This window comes from Balaenoptera physalus (genome assembly GCF_965194825.1).
Source record: "Balaenoptera physalus genome assembly, chromosome: 3".
Lineage (NCBI taxonomy): Eukaryota > Metazoa > Chordata > Mammalia > Artiodactyla > Balaenopteridae > Balaenoptera > Balaenoptera physalus.
This window is the reverse complement of record NC_138890.1, coordinates 60,187,564-60,207,365: the sequence shown is the minus strand read 5'-3', so window position 1 is coordinate 60,207,365 and position 19,802 is coordinate 60,187,564. Positions and strand designations below refer to the sequence as shown.

Sequence of the window (19,802 nt, the reverse complement as noted above, 5' to 3'; positions counted from 1 at the left end):
AATCACATACCTGCAGTTGCCTTCCCAACACTTCCTGAGTCTGGCCGTCTAGGTCAGAGGCGCCCGGAAAGCCTGAGGTAAAGCGGTTTACTGCGGGCTCGGGTGGTTTTGCTCTGCAGACTCGATCTCTCTTTTTCCTCTGCCTCTTCCTTTCAAAGCCTCTCACCCCTCCACTCCAGATGGAGTGTCGGCATTGTGACAAGTGGAAGCAGGCTCCAGCTGTCAGGGTCCACTCCAAATCTTGGCTGGATCTTGGTGTCTGGGGTCAAGGTGGGGTCAGAGAAGGGCCCCCCAGCTCCAGGATGAGAGACGCCCAAAGCTCCAGCTGGAGAGACTCTCCCTCCCCAGACACTCTCCTAGCATCTTGTCTGAATCCCTCAGAAAGGAGGCTTTAAGCTTGGGCTGAGGCATGTGACTGACACCTTTCTGATCCCTGGGTCCACCGGCCCCTAGCTCTGACCTTGAGCAAGATATCTTTCTGAGCCTCAGTTTCCTCATCCAGAAATGGGAACGTTAGCTACCTCAAAGGGCTACTGTGAAGACTCACTGAGATAACCTGCAAGGTGCTCAGGCAGTGCTCGGAACATAGCAAGTACTCAGAAACCAGCAGTGGCTGTTCATTCCAGTCTGCCCTGGATTGGTATGACTCACAGGCCTGTCTGCTGGCCCCAGCTGTGAGCTCCTGGAGGCAAGAGCGTGCATTCAATCTCAGCTCCTCATTCATAAGTTCAGTGACTGTGGCAAATTGCTCAACCTTTCTGAGCCTCAGTGTTCTTATGATAAAGTAAGAATAATGAAATATACCTCAAATTTGTGGTGTGAGTAAAATTAACAGTGGTTATTTTGGGGTAAAAGGGCATTTGAAAATTTATTTTATGTTATTTTTACTCTTATGAGCATTTTCTGTTTTCTCTAGAACAAATGCGAATTATTTATGTATTATAAGTCATTTTTCCAAAATGTGCTTTTTTCTGAAAAAAAACTCTTAAATTTATTGAGCACTCACTACATTTTAGGTATTGTTCTAAGAGTTTTACATACATTATTTCATTTAATTCTCACAACAGCTCTCTGAGGAAAATAGTATCTTCACCCCCATTTTTATTTATTTATTTATTTATTTGGTTGTGCCGGGTCTTAGTTGCGGCAGGTGTGCTCCTTAGTTGAGGTATGTGAACTCTTAGTTGTGGCATGCATGTGGGATCTAGTTCCCTGACCAGGGATCGAACCCTGGTCCCCTGCATTGGGAGTGCGGAGTCTTAACTGCTGCACCACCAAGGAAGTCCCCACCCCCATTTTATAGATGGGAAAACCAAGGCTTAACGAGGCTGAGCAATTTGCTCAGCTGGTTGTAAGTGAATCTACACATGTGTTAAAATTTCATAAAACTATACACCCAAACACACACAGACAAATGAGTGCATATGGAAACAAGTGAAATCTGAATAAGGCCTGCAGTCTAGTTAACAGTGTTGTGCTTATGTCATCATCCTGGTTTTGAATATTATACTATTGTTATGAAGATATTACCATTGCGGGAAGCTGGATGAAAGGTACCAGCCAGAGACCTGCTTTTTTTTTACAACTTCTTCTATAGTTCTTCTTCTATGATTAGACTCACATAGTTTTTTTAAAATAAGTTAAATTAAAAGTTTTAAAAAACTGTGAGTTTTTTAAAAGCTTGTCATAAGGATTACATGAGATAATGTGCCTAGCACAGTGGTTGGATGCAACTGACATTTCACTATATGATATTTTCTTTCTTCCCCACTCTGGAAGTGACTATTTTCATAGCTTTTAATTATAACAGCCTCCCTCTATTGTGTTTACTATGTACCAGGACTATTTTACATGCATTGTTTCATTTAATAAAGCCTATGAAGTGGGCACTTTTATTATTCCCCTTCTGCTGTTAGGAAAACTCAGGTTCTGCAAAGGTAAATCTCTTCTCCACTTGCTAGAAAGTGACCAAGCCCGGATTTACACCCAGGCAGCCAGTTGGTGACACCGCTTCCTCCCCCTCAGGGCCAGTTCAGTGTACTGCTAAAGGTCTACTTTGAACCTTGGAAATCATCTACTCCAACTGTCTGAGTTTCGGTGGAAGAAAACAGGCTCAGAAGGGGGAGGGGCTTTGCCCAAGGACACCCAACAAGTCTGTGTTTGAGCTAAGATGAGAACCAGGTCTTTGAATTCCTGGGCCAGGGTATTTTCCAGGGTTCATGCCCAGGGCTGCTCTCCCAGACAGCACACCTTCACTGGCCCTGTCTGGGAGACCACTGATGCCCACAGACAGACCCTCACTCACCTCCCTCACCAACCTGTGCAGCTCAGGACACTTGAGACCCAAGAGGGAGAAGGGCCCAGGGAGGGTGGAGGCATGGTGGCCCTCTATTTCAGGCAGCCTGGGGAGCCAGAGTAGTTGGGGCCACAGAGAGGGCAAGGGCAGACCCTCTGAACTTTAGCTGGAATGGGGGAGGGAAGGGAGGCTGTGCTTGTGAGGGGCTATTCATGCCAAATCCAGCGCCTGTCCCCCTCAGGCTCCCTTGAGTCACTTGCCCTTGGGGTTGGGACACATTCTTGAAGGGGTGGTCACAGGGATTCCCCGCCCTCTCAAGCCCTAGGCCAGTTTCTATTCTTCCTGGGACTGAAACCAACTTCCCCATCAGACTCAGCACCCAATTCCCAACCGGTAATATAGTGACTCGCTCCTCTAATTCCTGCCCTGGGAACTCCTTGGACTTGAGATATTTGCCCCAAGTCCAGACCTGGGGTTGGTGAGGAGGGCCAGCCTGAGTCCCATTTTTCAGAGAGGAAATGGGTCCCAGGATCTAGTGGAGAGGTTGACCCGCATTCAGATGAGCCTGATGGGTCTCTCGCCCCTTCGCTGTTGCGCTCCCCCGCACCCCATCCCGCCAGGCCAGTCTGCAGTGGCTCAGGGCAAGGCGGAGGATCAAGGACCCCTTCCTGCCATCCCCACCATCTCTGCGCCCTAGTGGGTCCGCTCTGGGAAGCAAACCCAGCCGCTTGGCCCAAGGGAGCGGCCCTAGCGATCGTTTCCGCGGGGAGCAGCGCCCTCATGTGGTCTCAATGAGAAGCTCAGCTCATTTCCCAGCCCCTCCCTTTCTATGACCTCATTGAACAAGTATTTATTGAGTGCCACCAGGTGCTCTAGGGGCAGTGGTGAAGAAGATAGATAAAATACCTGCTCCGTGGATGGTACATTCCTGTGTGTGTGTATGTGTGTGTGTGTGTGTGTGTGTGTGTGTGTGTGTGTGTGTGTGTGTGTGTGTGTAGGGGCAGGCAATAAACGATTGAAAAAATAAATAAACAAGGCAGTTACTAGTAGTGATAATTGCCAGGAAGAAAAACAGAGAAATGTGATGGAGAAACTTAGGACTCCATGAGTAGGTAATATCTAAGATGAGACGTAGGTGACAGGGATCCAGTCCTGTGAAGATCTGGGGTAAAAGCCTTCCGTGCAGAGAGAAGAGCCACTGCAAAGACCCTCAGGCAGGAACAGGCTTCACATAACAGAGGGAGGCCAGTGTGGCTGGAAAGGAGGGAGCAAGGACAGAACGGTATGAGAGTCCATCAGGGAGGCAGGAGGGCTGGAGCCAGACTATAGACCAGACCTTATAGACCATGACAGAGTTCGATTATTCTTCTAAGAGTAATGAGAATGTATTGGGTGGGTTTTGAGCAGAAGAGTTGTATGGCTTGATTGCCTTTTAAAAGAACCTCTATGTTTGAGTGAAATGGAAATGTATTTAAAAAAATAAAAATAAAAATAATAAAATGAGGGTCCCTATGGCTGCTGTGTGGAGAATGGAAGAGTGGAAGCAGAGAGATCACCGTAAAAGGTTAGAAAGCTATTGAAATAATTCGGGTGAGACATGATCGCAGCCTGGAACAGGGTGACCATGTTGAAGTGGGGAGCTGTGGTTGAATTCCGGAACTACTGTGAAGGTAGAGCCAACAGGACTTGCTAATAGACCACGTTCTCCCTTGCTCATCTAGTGCCAGGAACTCCTCCACACACACACCCTAGCTGGCTCCTCCATCCTCACTGGGGGGCTGAGTTAGAGAGGTGGACCCCAGGCACACAGCTAAATTAGGAAGTTTCCAGGTGTTGTTGGACAAAGGAATTTAAGACTCAGGCATCTGTTCTTCATGAACTGCCTCCACTTTCCATCATTAGCCCATTTAGTGGGCAGGGCCTCTGCCTGCTATCTCCCTTCTCCATTAGCCTGCTTGACTTCTATAGACCCAGTTATTTATTAGGTCTCTGTTTGTCCAAATGGGTGCCCTCAGGGTGTGTTGGTGACATTCAAAACAGTCCACGGTATTTGGTGTTTGTATTTGATACAGAGTAGTGGGTAGTATAATCTGGGGGTCAGTCCTAAGACCCAAGCCAGCGATGTATTCCTGTTAATTTACACAAAATGCAGTGGGGTCAGACTGGATCCCACAGGAAATGCTCACCACCCTTTTGCCCCAGGTTGGGCATTTCTGGAGAGCCTGGGAAAGGTCAAGCTAGCCTCACACTCTCAGGCTAGCAGGGAATGGGGAAAACAAGCAGGGGAGGAGGTGACTGGTTGGCTCTGGAGTCAGTAGGCCTTGCTGTTTGTGTTGTGCTACATGCGGGGTGCATTATAACTGCAGCCCCTGGGCCCCCGGGGCTCAGAACCTAGGCCCCTGGCCTCAGAACCTAGGACCACACCAGTCCCTGAGAGTCTGTGCAAGCCTCACCGAGGTGAAGCTGCCAGGCCAGGAGGAGTTTGAAGTCTCCAGTGCTTGTGAAAATGTACCCACAGGAGAGCTGGACAGTGGCCCTGGCTCTGGCCCCAGCCCTGATGGCCCCTTAGACACAGACAGCAGGGAACAGGGGGTACCCAAGGACCCTCTGCCTTTCATTCAGCTGAATGAGCTGCTGGGCTGGCCCCAGGCCCTGGAGTGGAGAGAGACAGGCAGGTGAGTGGGACCCAGGCCAGTTTTATGGGGCCCTTCCCCTTCCCCCACTGGGGCCTCCTCCATGACTCCCAGCTCTTCCTGTGTGTGGGGTGGTATTCTCACTCCCAATCAGGAGTTCCTTCCTGTGTTCCCCATTTCAGACCCTCACCCTCTATGGTGCTCAGCCTTCTCTGCAGTCTGGTTTTGAGTTCCCCAAGACCCAAGATGAGGGCTGACTGCCCGGGAGGGGCATACTCTGTACCACTGGGCCCGCAACTTCCCCACCGTCTCACTTTCCCTAGCTCTCCTGTCCCCACTCCTGAACCTGGGAGAGAGGCCCTCAGGAACATTGTCTGCCCCTCTTCACCACAGGTGGGTGCTGTTTGAGGAGAAGTTGGAAGTGGGTGCAGGCAGGTGGAGCGCCCCCCCGTGCCCACCGTGGCACTGCCTAGCCTCCAGAAGCTCCACAGCCTGATGGCCAAGGGCCTCGTCCTGCTGGACTGTCCAGCTCAGAGCCTCCTGGAGCTCGCGGGTATGCTGGGACCCTTTGCTGGGAGGGCCTGGGCATCCAGGCCATTTCTCTAAGATTTCCCCCACAAAGTTTTGGAATTTTCCAGAGCCCACCCCGCCCCACCCTGGGGGATTACCCATCCCTGTCACAGGGGAGAGATAGAAATGCAGAGTGAAGAGAAAGTTCACTGGCCCCTGCGTTCCCTAGACTCTCAGAAGGGAAAGGGACCTGAGCAGAGGGCAAAGGGGAGAGTTCAGGGGCAGGGAGCTCACAGGAAAGGGTGGGAGCCCCACCTCTGTTCTCCAGAGCAGGTGACCAGAGTGGAGTCGCTGAGCCCAGAGCTGAGAGGGCAGCTGAGAGACCCCCGCACCTCATCCAGACCACAGGCACCAGCCCCTGCTGAGGTGAGAGGCCCCTCCCTGGGCCCAAGACCAAAAACCCTGGGGTGGGAGGGTCCCAGATCTCCCCTGCACCTTCCTGGACCAAGAGTGGCCTAGCCTCAGCTCGGACCTCAACCCAGGACTCATGAGTGAGAAGAAGCAGGGGTAGTAGTGAGGGGAGAAGAATGGAGGGGCTAGAATCACAACAGCCAGAGCTCTGTGAAGGGATGTTCTTGGTAGGCACTGTGCCAGAGGTCTACGCACAGTATCTTATTTAATCTTCACAACCACCCTGGGAGGTAATACCACAATTATCCCCATTTTAGTGATGAGAAAACTGAGGAGCAGAGGGGGAAGTTGTGCTCCAGTTTTCACAACTTGGCAAAGCTGGTCAGGGAGCCCTGGTGGATCCACCCCAAAAGCCTGTGCTCTTAATCATCGCATAATCCTGTTTTGTAGGATCTGCTCGTCCAAGAGAGGCTTCTCAAGAGGAGGAAGCCCCCCTGAAGGAACAGGTTTGTGGCACTTCCTTGGGCAGGGCTGGGAGAGGAGTTAGGGATTAACAGAGGTCCACCCTCCACTGGACTCCTCCTCAGGCAAGATCCTGCCAACATCCCCTTCCCTGAATAAGCTTTCATTCTCTGTGTCTCCTTGAACCCCAACCCAGCATCAGAACCCTCTGAGACAGAAGCTCCCACCAGGGGCTGAAGCAGGGGCTGTGCTGGCAGGAGAGCTGGGCTTCCTGGAACAGCCAGTGGGGGTCTTTGTGCGACTGCGGGATCCAGTGGTGCTGGGGACCCCTTACTGAGGTGCCCCTCCCCAGCAGGTGAGGCTGCTGAGTGGGGGTCGGGTATCCTGGAGCCCAGAGAAGGCCTTTACCGGCGAGGGGATTAGGAGGTCTTTGGGTCCAGTTCTCTGGGGGTGGGGATGGGGACTGGTACTCAGGGAGGGGTGGCGGTCAGTGCTGCAAAGAAGGTGTGCACAGGAACGTGTATATGGGGTTGGTAGTGAGGTCAGAGGCCAGGGCTGCCCTGTGAGATAGCAGCCTCTGTCTCTCTCTGGGACCTGGTTCCTTCCTCAGGTTTTTCGGCCTTCTCTTTGGCCCTCCTACACAGGGAAGGGGCTACCATGAGATGGGCCGGGCAGTGGCCATCCTCCTCAGTGACCCGGTGAGCTGGGCAGGCACGTGTGTGTCTGTGTGTGTGTGTATACGTGTGTGCACGCTTGTGTCAGTGAGTATACGGACTCTCCACGTGCGATCAGTACAGCAGTGAAGCAGAGCGTGGCTTCATGTCTGGGAGCATGAGGACTGAAGTTCCCTTGGCTACCACCGCACCTCCACCCCTTACCTAGCACAGGGCTGGCACACAGTAGGCACCCACAGATACTCACTGAATGCATGCATGCGTGAATAAATGCTTGAATGACTCGTCTGCCTATGTGACTTGTGTCTAGTTTTGAAACTGTGAAAATGCATGTAAGGGTGCAGATCTGTATTTAGTGCCCCTCTGTGCCCCTATCCCCAGCAATTCCAGTGGTCAGTTCGGTGGGCCACCAACTTTCATGACCTTCTGGCAGCCCTGGATGCTTTCCTAGAGGAGGTGACAGTGCTCCCTCTAGGTCGATGGGACCCAACAGCTCAGATTCCCCCACCTAAATGTCTGCCCTCTGAGCACAAAAGGTATCTGGGGGTCATCATGCCCTAGAGATCCTTCCCCAAAGGCCTTGGGTCCAGTTCCACTGTTGAGGAGGGGCAGTGGGGTAGGGGAGGGGACAGGAAAGGGGCAGACCTGAGTTCTGCTGGACCACTCTGTCGCTGTGAGACCTTGAACCTTCCCCTGCCGGAGCCTGGCTTTCACTCCTGTTGGAAGGTCAGAATGTGACCTGGACCTTGTTGAAGCGAGGCCCAGGTCTCCGCGGTCAGAGCCGCGCCCCCAGCCAGCAGAGACACGAGCCGCCGCCAGGGGGCAGGGTGCCGCGAACTCCGGCGCCGAGTCGCGATCTGGCCGGGGATCCTCAGCCAACTCGGGTCCCCTTGGCCTCAGGCTCCCCTCGCAACTGTGGGAGCCCAAGGGCCCCTCTGCCCGGCGAAGGACCCCGGCTGAGGACAGGCACGGCCGCGGGCCGCACGCGGCCAGCCCGGAGTTGCGGCGGACTGGCAGGTGAGGCGAGCTGGGGTGGGAGCGAGGGTAGCTGTCCTGGGCGCGGGGAGGAGTCACACAGGCCCCGAGGTGTGCGCTCACTGTGGGGGGCGGGGGAGGCTCACCTGGCCCCAGGGACGTGGGATGCGGGAACCTGGATCACTGATGACCCACGGGCGGGAGGCTCCTTGTCCAGGACGTGCGCCGGAAGGCCTCGTGGTACCCCAGCGACTTCTTGGACGCCCTGCGCCCCCAGTGCTTCTCGGCCGTGCTCTGCATTTACCTGGCCACCGTCACTAACGCCATCACTTTCGGAGGTCTGCTGGGAGAAGCCACCGACAGTGCTCGAGTCGGGGGCGGGGGTGGGCGTGTGGGGAGTAGGCGTAGCTTTGGTATTCCACCGGCCATGCCCTTCCCCCTCCTCTGGGTCTATGGCTGGGCTGAGGAGGCTCCTCGGAAGCTTGGTTCCTGGGCTGAGGAATCCAGGGTCCTGTGCTGACAGGGCCCACTGTTGGCTTCTAGGGGGTGCTGGAAAGCTTCCTGGGCACGGCAGTGGCTGGAGCTGCCTTCTTCCTGATGCTGACCAGCCCCTGGTGAGCAGCACCGGGCCAGTGCTAGTCTTTGAACACCTGCTCTTCTCCTTCAGCAGGTAAGAGAACTCCCCCACCTCACCTGACCTCACCTGACTAGCACACCCTCAGCCTGGTCTCAGCTGGGTCAATAGGGGAGGGTGGAAACTGGCTCCAGGGGCACCTGACCCGGATTAGGTTGGGAGCAGAATGGGCACTTCGAAGCCCTGCCTGTCTCTCATCCCCCAGAGATCACAGCCTGGACTACCTCCCCTTCTGCCTGTGGGTGGGCATCTGGGTGGCCCCCTTCTGCCTGGTGCTGGTGGCCACAGAGGCCAGCGTGCTGGTGCACTACTTTACCTGCTTCACCGAGGAAGGCTTCTGTGCTCTTATCAGCCTCATCTTCATTTATGATGCCGTGGGCAAAATGCTGACATTGACCCGTGCCTATCCCATCCAGAGACCTGGCTCTCCCACCTATGGCTGCCAGTACTTAGACCCAGGAGGTGGGCGAAGGAAATAGGGAGCTTGGCAAAATAAGGGAGGATGCAGGAAGGGTTGTCCCCGTACTGTCCCCCTTAGTTAAGTTCAGCAAAATGCTGAGTACTTACCCAGTAACCAGCAGCACTCTTCCCTATTCTGGTTCTGAGTCAGATGAAAACTAAGTCAACAGAGCAGGCCCAATATCTTTATTTCTGCCAGTGCTGAGAGAAGAACATGGTTGTATCTATGGGTATATGGGCTTCCTAATGATGAAACCAAAATTGGATCGACTTACCCACCTGGTCGTGGCTGCACCGGAGAGGGACTGTCTCACCCTAGAGGAGCAGAGCTAAATGCACGCAGGGTGCAGGCAGCTTACTCCCTAGAGAGGGAGAGGAAGGGGCAGGGCCAGGCATGCCCAGCTTCTTCTCCCAAACTCACCAATCAAATAAATCACTGCTCTTCTCCTGGGCCGAGTTACTGACTGGGTGGAGAGGAGCTTGGAGTATTACACTTGCACATTTCCCTCCACATGGACCAGGACTGAGGAAGAGGTGTCCTGTCAAGAGTTCTAGACTCTGTACTAGGCATGAACAAGACTAATTCTGGCCCTGGTGGAAACACAGATTTGTGAGCTCATCCATTTGTTGGGCGTCTGCTTTGGCCAGTCCTGTGCCGGGCACCTGGGTTACAGATAGGTAGGGAATTTGAAGGGACAAGGGCATGAGGCAATGTCCTGAGGACAGACTTGGTAGTGATCGGAGTCAGCAGACAGATGAGTCAGAACTAAGAACTCTCTGGTTCAGCTGGACCTGTGAAATTAGGCTCCTGATTTGGGCTGGAGAAGGTTCCTAGGGGAGGAAAAATCACCTGAATTCTTTTTTTATTTTTTTTAATAAATTTATTTTTTTTTATTTATTTATTTTTGGCTGCGTTGGGTCTTCGTTGCTGTGTGCGGGCTTTCTCTAGGTGCGGCGAGCGGGGTCTACTCTTTGTTGCGGTGCGTGGGCTTCTCATTGCCGTGGCTTCTCTTGTTGTGGAGCATGGGCTCTAGGCACGCGGGCATCAGTAGTTGTGGCTCACGGGCTCAGTAGTTGTGGCTTGCGGGCTCAGTAGTTGTGGCTCGCGGGCTGTAGAGCACAGTTTCAGTAGTTGTGGCACATGGGCTTAGTTGCTCCATAGCATGTGGGATCTTCCCGGACCAGGGATCAAACCCGGGTCCCCTGCACTGGCAGGCAGATTCTTAACGATTGTGCCACCAGGGAATTCCCCACCTGAATTCTTCTCTCCTTCCAGGAAATGAGTCTCAGTGGACAAGCACAAAGCCGAAAGACAGAGATGGCATCTTCAGCGTGGTGAGGGCCTGTTCCTGGGAGGGCCTGGGAAAGAAAGGGTGGAGACCAAAGAAGTCAGTAGTTCCAGGCTCTTCCCACCCCTCATAGGTCACTGAGTCCCAGCCATTTGCTATGGTTGCAGATCTCCTATCTTGTGTACTCAGTCTCAGTGGACATCAGTGGACATTTATTTCACTGCCCATAACCCCATCCTGGACCTCCTCTCCACACAAGACCTAGGCCTAGTCAATGCATCCTTGCTGCCCCCACCTGAGTGTACCCGGCAGGGAGGCCATCCTCGTGGGCCTGGCTGTCATACATCCCAGACATTGCCTTCTTCTCCATTCTCCTCTTCGTTACTTCCTTCCTCTTTGCCATGGCCCTCAAGCACGTAAAGACCAGCCGCTTCTTCCCCTCCATGGTGAGTGTCACCTCTCTTTCTGTGGGAGAGAACTGGCTCTTGGCCTCGGGCCCTGTCTGCAAATGGGAAAGGGGGCCGAAGGAAGGGGATGGTGGCCTGAACCTGACTGAGTGTCTGCTGGGTGGCCAGGTGTGCAAGATGCTGGGTGACTTCTTCTCAGTCCTGGCCATCCTGCTGGGCTGTGGCCTCGATGCCTTCCTGGGCCTAGCCACGCTGAAGCTCACGGTGTCCAGAGAGTTCAAGGTGAGAGCTGGGAGTGGAGGGCAGAGGGCAAAGCAGGGCCAACAGAAAGGACCCTAGAGGAGGAAGATGAATAGATCCCATACTTCTTCTCTAGTCTTCTGTTTTCTCACTCATAAAATAGAAATAGTATAATAATGGTTTCACAGAGTTGTTGTGAGGACACATCGTGTGCCAGACACATAGCAAGCACAGACTAGGTAGCTACTATTATAGGTAAGGGGTTAAAAGAATGGGTTCTGGTCAGCCAGCCCTAGGTCTGAGCTCCACTTCTGTCACTTCCTAGCTGTGTGACTTAGGGAAGTTAACCCGCATTCTGAGCCTCAGTTTCTTCATCTATAAAATGGAAATAATAAATTACTATAGTTTCTACCTCACAGGTTGTTTTGAGGTTCACAGAAGATCATAGTGCAAAGCACTATCACATTTCTGGGACTGGTACATACCAAGACCTCAATAAATGCTAGCTATTGTTGTTATATGTTCTCCCTACTCTTGGCATGGCCCTACCCACTACACTACTCCCCAAACTCTTCTTGGCACCCACGATTGTCTGCTCTGATCCAGTAAAGCTGGAGCTCCCTGCCCAGGGCATGACAGTGCACAGGACAAGGCTCAGCACTGACTTAGCACCTAAACTTTGCCTGTGCGTTTGGAGACCTCCCCTCCAGCTTCCCTCAGGGCAGGAGAGCACGGGGGGGCTCCAACTGAGGCAGCCTCAGGGGCTCAGAACCCAAGGCAGCAACTGGAGCCCTGCCCCCCACAGACGCTTGTAATCAGAGCAGACGCAGACACACCCAGCCCTGCCCCTGCCCCAGATCAAGGCAGGTCTGAACCTGAGTTGCCCAGCGCTGGATGGGGGTGCGGGGTGCTTAGGGAGAAGCTCTCTGTACATCAGGAAGTGCGGGCGGGCCTAATCCACCACCTCCTCCTCTTGCAGGGAGGGAAGGACCCTGAGAACCAAAGTCCAGAGCCCCCAGCTCCAGCCCAACCCCCAGGCTGGTCCCCCTCCTTCTGCCCTCTGCCATCCTTGCACTGGGATGCTTTGAACCAGCTGTGCACATACAGACTGCTCCCACCTAGCATTCAGTGTCTTAGAGCATGCAGGGGGGTGGGGGGGATGAGGGGGGGGTGTTGTGGAAGAGTGACAAGGCTGGAGTGTGCAGGTTAGGTGCTCTTGAGATACCCTCTCCAACCTGTCCACTGACTGCCCTTCCCTAGCCCACACTCCCTGGACGTGGCTGGCTGGTGTCACCTTTTGGAGCCAACCCCTGGTGGCTGAGTGTGGCAGCCGCCCTGCCTGCCCTGCTATTGTCTATCCTCATCTTCATGGACCAGCAGATCGCAGGGGTCATCCCCAACTGCACCGAATATAGACTGCGGGTAAGGCCTGCTGGGTAAGACCCTAGGTCCCTAGCCCAAGGGACAGGAGCTCTAGGGTGGGGTCCAGGCTCCCCCTCTCCCACCCCAGAGGACAGAGGGCTCAGATCTGGGCTAGCTTTGTCCTCATTGCCCCACCGCTACCTGCAGAAGGGAGCTGGCTTCCACCTGGACCTCCTCCGTGTGGCCGTGCTGATGCGGCTCACATCAGCTCTTGGGCTGCCCTGGTGTGTCTCAGCCACTGTCATCTCCCTGGCCCACATGGACAGTCTTCGGAGAGCGAGCAGAGCCTGTGCCCCAGGGGAGGCTCCCAGCTTCTTGGGCATCAGGTGAGGCCAGTATTCAGGAGGCTGGAATGAGACGTGGGCAGCAAGGTGGGGTATTGGGTACAGGGCAGAGTTATTTGGGCAGCTTAAATTGTAAGCTGGCGACTCCAGAGGGCTCTCTCACTGCCCCATGAGCACTGCTGTGGGGCGAATGGGTGGGTTCTGGGCTCTGAGGTGGGTGAGTCAGGTCTTCCCCTCTCCTCCTTCAGCCATGAGACTGGGAGGGGCCTCCAGAGGAGCATCATGGATATGAGTGTGGAGGCAGCTGGGGCTGAGCAAGGATGAGGTGGTACCTAATCATCCCCACTCAGTGTAGAAGCACCTCATTGATATTACAAAGTAACCATCACAAAAACAATTTTGTTGGAAACACAGTCTAACTGTCGAAAGTATGTGAAATCAACTTTGCAAATTATGAAGTAGAAGTTTTTATGGTAGTGTAAAAATTGCTAATTTTCCATCAAAATAAAAGATAAAAACAAAGAGCAGCTCTGAGCTTGAGCTGCTGAAGAGGACTGGGACCCCCGTATTGAAGTGACCTGTCCCTTCCTCTCTGCCAATTTTTCACACCAAGCTAAGGTCCCCTCCCTGCCAGGTAACTCTCAGGGGATCCCTCCACTTCCCTCCTGCCAGGGTCTGTTGTGATGTTTGGCCAGTGTGCCCAGCCTGGGCACCCCAGGGGCTCTCCCAGACCCTAGCTAACTCCTCCTTTCCCCACAGAGAGCAGAGGCCGACGGGCCTGGCGGTGTTCATCCTCACAGGAATCTCCATCTTCCTGGCACCTGTACTCAAGTTACCTTAGTCAGACAAGCCAGCATCAGGGGCAGGGCAGTAATAATAATAAATGTAGGAAGAACTGACATTGGCTGAACATTTACCGCATGCTGGGCACTGTGTTAAGTTTTCTCCATACATAGTCTCATTTAATCCTCACATTACCACTGAGAGGCATATGCACTTTAAAAATGAGGAACCTGAAGATTAAAGAGGTTAAGGAGCTTACAAGAGACCACCAAGAGGGCTTCCCTGGTGGCGCAGTGGTTGAGAATCTGCCTGCCAATGCAGGGGACACGGGTTCGAGCCCTGGTCTGGGAAGATTCCGCATGCCGCGGAGCAGCTGGGCCCGTGAGCCACAACTACTGAGCCTGCGTGTCTGAAGCCTGTGCTCCGCAACAAGAGAGGTCGCGATAGTGAGAGGCCCGCGCACTGCGATGAAGAGTGGCCCCTGCTTGCCACAACTAGAGAAAGCCCTCGCACAGAAACGAAGACCCAACACAGCAATAAAATAAATAAAAAGTTTAAAAAAAAAGAGACCACCAAGAGACCTAGTTTCTCAGACCTATCTGAGAACCCAAACTCTGACCCAGTAGGCTTTCTACCCAGTGGAGCAGGGTGCAGACATGCCACCATCCCCAGGGCCCAAGTACTACCCTTGCTCCAGACTCTCAATGAGCCTTAGACTAAGAGTGTGATCATCACAACCCAGAAAAACTTTGAGGCAAAACCCCTTCACTTCTCCCTCACCAGATGTTTATAAACACCTACTGTGTGCAAGGCTCTGCGAGGCACCTGGGAGAAAGGGGTGGGGAGGGGAGTAATATTGAAGAAGAATATGGAACCAAGCCCCTGTCAGCAACACATACACATGAATAAAAATTAAGCAACAAGTAACAGCAGAAAGGTTCAACAAGCCAAGACAGCAAAGCAGTCAAGGAGGATGTGGAGAATGGTACACAAATTCACAGGCAGGACGACAAGAGGTTAGCGGAGGGAAAGGTCATGGAGGCTGGGTGAGAGTAGAGTAGTTGAAAGAGTCAGATGGACCGGATCAGCCGCTGACTAACTAGGTGACTCTCATTCAGCAGATTTTTACCGAGCATAAGCCATGTGCCAAGCACTCTTGCAGGGACTGGGGATATAGTGGTGATCAAAACAGATCATCCACATCTTGCATTCTGGTGAGAGGAGACACATAAAAACAATTAAAACAATAAACTAGGATAATTTCAGATAGTGATAACTTCTACGAAAAATAAAAGAGGGCAAGGTGATTAAGAGCACCAGGGGTCTACTTTATTTATTTATTTATAAATTTATTTATTTATTTTTGGCTGCATTGGGTCTTCATTGCTGCGTGCAGGTTTTCTCTAGTTGCGTCAAGCAGAGGCTACTCTTCATTGTGGTATGCGGGCTTCTCATTGCAGTGGCTTCACTTGTTGTGGAGCACGGGCTCTAGGCATGCGGGCTTCAGTAGTTGTGGCACATGGGCTCCGTAGTTGTGGCTCGCGGGCTCTAGAGCACAGGCTCAGTAGTTGTGGTGCACAGGCTTAGTTGCTCTGTGGCATGTGGGATCTTCCTGGACCAGGGCTCGAACCCATGTCCCCTTCATTGGCAGGCGGATTCTTAACCACTCAACCACCAGGGAAGTCCCCAGGGGTCTACTTTAGATTGGCTGGTCAAGGAAGGCCTTTCTGGGGTGTTATGACATGAGTAGTGAGAAGCATGAGTAGTGAGAGGGATGTTAGGGAAGAGCATTTTAGGTGGAGGGAATAAGGAATTCTCTGGCAGTCCAGGTTTAATCCCTGGTCGGGCGGAAAAAAAGAGAAACATAAGTGGAGGGAATAGCAAAGCAAAAGGCCTTGCAAGGGGTAGAAGTAAACTTGGACATAGTGAGGAAAGGAAAGGGGGCCAGTATAGCAGGAACAGAGAGAGCAGAGAGGAATGTGAGAGAGAAGAGTGGTAAGAGAGGTAATGGGCAAGTTACTTAGCCTCTCTGAAATCCAATTTCTCCATCTGTAAAATGGAGAAAATTATAGAATTTACTGCATCTGATTGACGTGAAGATTCAATGAAATCAGGCAATACAAAGTGGGTATGCTTACATGCTGGAGGCTGGAGGCTGGGGGTGGAGCCTGGGGGGGTGGGTATCTGGGCAGCTGGCAGAGGTGAACTACTTTGCCAGCTCTCCACTTCTCTCTACCAGTTCATCCCAATGCCTCTGCTCTATGGCATCTTCCTATACATGGGGGTGACAGCAATTAGCAGCATCCAGGTGAGTCCATTAAAATCACCAAGTAACCCCACTCTTCTCCTTTTCTTTCCCGCTGGTACTTCCTGCCTGCATTTGCCAATTCCCCTCCTCTCCTCTTTTCCTGCCTGTCCTGGCCACAGGGACTCTGCTGCCACGCTGTGGTTGGGGAGGGGACCAAGGGAGCCTTCTGACCGTTCCCAGCGCTGGGCTTGGATAGCTAACAGTGACACCCTCCAGGCTACCTGAGTACCCTGCTTTCCTCCTCCTCTTGTTCCCCCAGTTCACGAAGAGGGTGCAGCTATTATTGATGCCAGCAAAGCACCAGCCGGACCTTCTGCTCTTGTGGCATGTGCCTCTGAGGAGGGTCCACTTCTTCACAGCCATCCAGCTTGCCTGCCTGGGTCTGCTTTGGATAGTCAAGTCTACCCCTGCAGCCATCATCTTCCCCCTCATGGTGACTCGGGGCAGAGTTGGGTGGTGTCCTGATGGCCCCCAGGAGACTCAGCCTGGGAGGGTGGCCAAGGCCTGAACGAGAGGGAGAATCTACCCTCTGTCACTTGCCTTGGCTCTGCCTGGTTGGGAATCCTAAGACAAAGAAAGATGGCCAAGGGATGACTACAGATGGGCTAGACCTGGGATACCTGGTTCAATTCCTTTCCCAATCTCTTTGGGCTGATCAGCCACAGGTAGGGATATAAAGCCCAGAAGAAAACTGAAGACCTGGGAGAGGCAAGGCTGGCACTTTTGTTACTCAGTAAGCTGATAATGTAAGTGGCTTCTGGCTTTGTTCTTACTGAGGAAGTTAAGAGCCATGGGCTTTGCACTGGAACCAATCTGGTTACTACATCCCAGCTCTGTGACCTCTGAGAAGTTACTAAACTCTCAGGGCCTCAGTTTCTTTCTCTGTACAGTGGGAATAATTATGTCTACCTCATATGAATGTGTTAGCATTCAGTGAAACTACACACAATGCCTTGCACATAGGAAGTGCTCAATAAATGTTACTGTTGTTAATGTTCCTGCTGCTATTGCTGGCAGTCCTTGGCTTTGTTTCTATCCCTGCAGTTGCTAGACCTGGTGGGGGTCCGAAAGGCATTGGAGTGGGTCTTCTCACCACAGGAACTCCTCTGGCTGGATGAGCCGATGCCAGAGAAGGAGAGAAGCATCACTGAGAAGGGGCTGGAGCCAGAGTACTCATTCAGTGGAAGTGACAATGAAGATGTGAGCTCCAGGATGGGCCCTCTCAGGAGAACAGGGCAGGGGTTGGGCAGAGAGGTCTTCTCCAGGAGTTGCCCCTAAAGTGTAATATCTCTGTTAAGTCTGAAGATCTGATCAACACAATCATTCCTCTTTGTTCTGTATTAACATAGGCACACTGAAGGAGCGAGGGAAATTTTTTCTTCATATGAGCCCAGGGTGGGTGGAAAGGCCTGTGGACAAAGTCCTGATCTTTGTCTTTGTCTTAATGTGGGTTTATATCCTTTCACTCTCTGGGTTCCTTTCTCTCTGCTGTCTGTCTCAGTCTTTTGTCTTTCTGTTCCCAACTCATCTTCGGATCTCTGTTCCATAGCCCGAGCTGATGTATCAGCCATAGGCTCCGGAAATCAACATCTCTGTGAATTAAGTGGTATGGAGTTGGGGCTCCAGGAAACTGAGCGTGAGGTAAGGGTGTGAGGAAAATGCTCCAGGTGTTGAGGATGGGGAGGTGAGGGCTCAGACCTTGGAAAGCTCCAGTGTGCTGAACAACCCTGTTTTCTCTACATGCTCCAGTCCCTCCTGAACCCCCTAGTGGGGGAGGGGGTAGCAGAGTCTCTCCAGAGGAAAGAAGGAAACAAGCGAGGGTTCCTGGGCTTGGCTCCCTGTGGCACTGAAGTCTGGCCAGTAGAGGGAGCTCAAGCTCACACCAAACTGGAAGGGATGGGGGGTGGGGGAGGGAAGGGCACAATGATAACAGAATGGGAAGGAGCAGGGAGGAGAGGAAGGGAGCATAAAGCCTCCTGCAGCTTTCCTTGCCTTGGAGGCTCCTCCCATAGGCTGCTTAGAACCACACTCCAGACAAGTGGAAGGATTCTTTGTCACTTGCCCTCTCTGCCTTTCCTTCATTTTATTCATCCATTTATCAAAACATTTTCTGAGTACTTTTGGAGTATCCAGGTACTAGAGAGACACAGTGGTAAGACAGTCATGGTCCCGGACCTCAGGAAGTTAAAATTCCAGTGGGAAAGACAACTGTTAGAGTGGGATAGTGCTGGCTAAGGGAGGGAGAGGCTGTGGCAGCAGAGAGGCCTCCGATCTCTTCTTGGAGGGTGGTGAAGCTACGGTGGTGGGAGTTGGGTAGGGCTTCCAAGAGCAAGTGGTCCATAATTTGAAATCTGAAGAATGAACAGAAGCTAGCCAGGATAAGATGGAGGGAAAACGTTCTAGACAAAGGGTACAGTACATGCAAAAGCCTGGAATTTTTCCCCCTTGATAAAATGAACTCTCTGGGGCTCTGCCTCGCCATGGCTCTCCAGGCCCAAGAGCCCGAGTCCCCACCAGTTGCAATGGAAAATTCTGGGGGCTGGAGGGAGACAGGGCAAATCACGGGATGGCGCAGAACAAGATCTCCTGAGCTCTCCTTATCCCCTATCACTGCTTGGCTCTGTTCTTTGCCTTGTTGTGTAGTCCTTGCTCTGACCCCACTATGTCTTCTCTCTGTTCACAGGTATTTACTCAGGAAGTCAGGACATTGTTGGCCTTTGGCTAACTGCCAGATGCTCAGTCAGCTGGGAACCTGGAACGTTGGGGCAGGACGGGAAGGCAGCTGGCCAAGACCTCTTTCACCCTCCTGAGCCGGGAGTGGAGAATGGCAGGGGACAAGCAGGTTTGCTTTGTGGTTGGGAAAGTCTGGTAAGCCAGAGGGACTGACCAGACCCCATTCACTCTTTACCCCATTGAAGGAACCTAAGTCTAGAAGCCCTTCCCATTTTGAAACATCTGTCCTCACAAATTCTCTTTTGTACAGTCAGGGGGTTGTCAGGGAACTCTTTTCAGTTTGCAAAAGGGAAAAAAAGTCCCTCTTTCCAGAAAAGTATTTCTCTATTTTAAACAGTTTTTTTACACATATAAAAATAAACTTTAGTTTTTTGACCACAAAGGTGAATGAGATTATTGCAAAATATTGGAACACTCCAGAAATGTATAATTTTGAAATGGAAATCATCCCAGAGATAACCAGTGTTTCATTTTAGTGTATATTGTTCAGATTTATTGAGTTCTATAACATGCTTGATACTTAATATATGTTGGATGTTTTCCCCATGTTGGTACTACATACATATCCAACATTCCTCTTGCATAGAATAAATAACTTTATAAATTGAAAAAGATATCATATATACAAAAGAGTATATAAAATGTCTTCTGCAAGTGCAAGAATTTCTCCAGAGTATATGCCTAGGAATGAAATTAAAGAGTAACAATAAAAAGAACACCTGTGTATCCAACACTCAGGTTAAGAGATATCCTAGTGCCTCAGAAATCCTTCTGTATGTTCCTCTCATACTGCACCCCTAACTCCCCATAAACACATCTGAATTTTATGGTAATTATTTTCTTGCTTTTCTTTATAGTTTTAACATCTATTTATGTATACTTATGTATTTATTATTTGGCCTATTTTTGAATGTTATATAAGTGGAATCACAGTATATGAGTTCTCTGCTTCTTTCACTCAGCATTGTTTTGAGAATTATTCATATGGACCTCTGCAGCTGTAGTTTGCTTATTTTCATTGCTGTTTAGCACTCCACTATATGACAATACCACAATTCAATTATCCATTTTACTGTTGACTCAAAGAATTCACTGCTGAAGCCATCTGGACCTGGTGCTTGCTTTGAGGAAAGTTAAGTTCATTCAAATTTGTTAATGGTTATAAGATTTTTTTAAAAAATTATAGACTATATATTTTTAGAATGGAGAAAATCAAGGTTAAGTTTAAGTTATAATTAACAAAGGTAAAATGAAGTTTTGTTTTTGTTTTGTTTTTTTTTCT

At 51.5% G+C, this 19,802-nt stretch overlaps 1 protein-coding gene across 1 annotated transcript; it reads left to right on the top strand.

Annotated features, from left to right (window-relative positions):
• Positions 1-3,642: 3,642 nt before the first annotated feature.
• Positions 3,643-18,462, top strand: SLC4A9 (solute carrier family 4 member 9; the record flags this gene model as incomplete). Its single annotated transcript, XM_082455522.1, is given in 29 exon segments — positions 3,643-3,681; positions 4,663-4,734; positions 4,736-4,971; positions 5,323-5,375; positions 5,378-5,482; positions 5,768-5,815; positions 5,818-5,861; position 5,865; positions 6,301-6,356; positions 6,509-6,634; positions 6,636-6,667; positions 6,923-7,010; positions 7,368-7,522; positions 7,887-8,003; positions 8,166-8,331; positions 8,505-8,559; positions 8,562-8,631; positions 8,801-9,057; positions 10,331-10,389; positions 10,602-10,686; positions 10,689-11,032; positions 12,251-12,412; positions 12,560-12,738; positions 13,456-13,519; positions 15,710-15,787; positions 16,047-16,220; positions 16,832-16,987; positions 17,337-17,357; positions 17,361-18,462. Coding segments are annotated over 29 exon segments (3,072 nt in total). The 3' UTR covers positions 17,391-18,462.
• Positions 18,463-19,802: the final 1,340 nt, after the last annotated feature.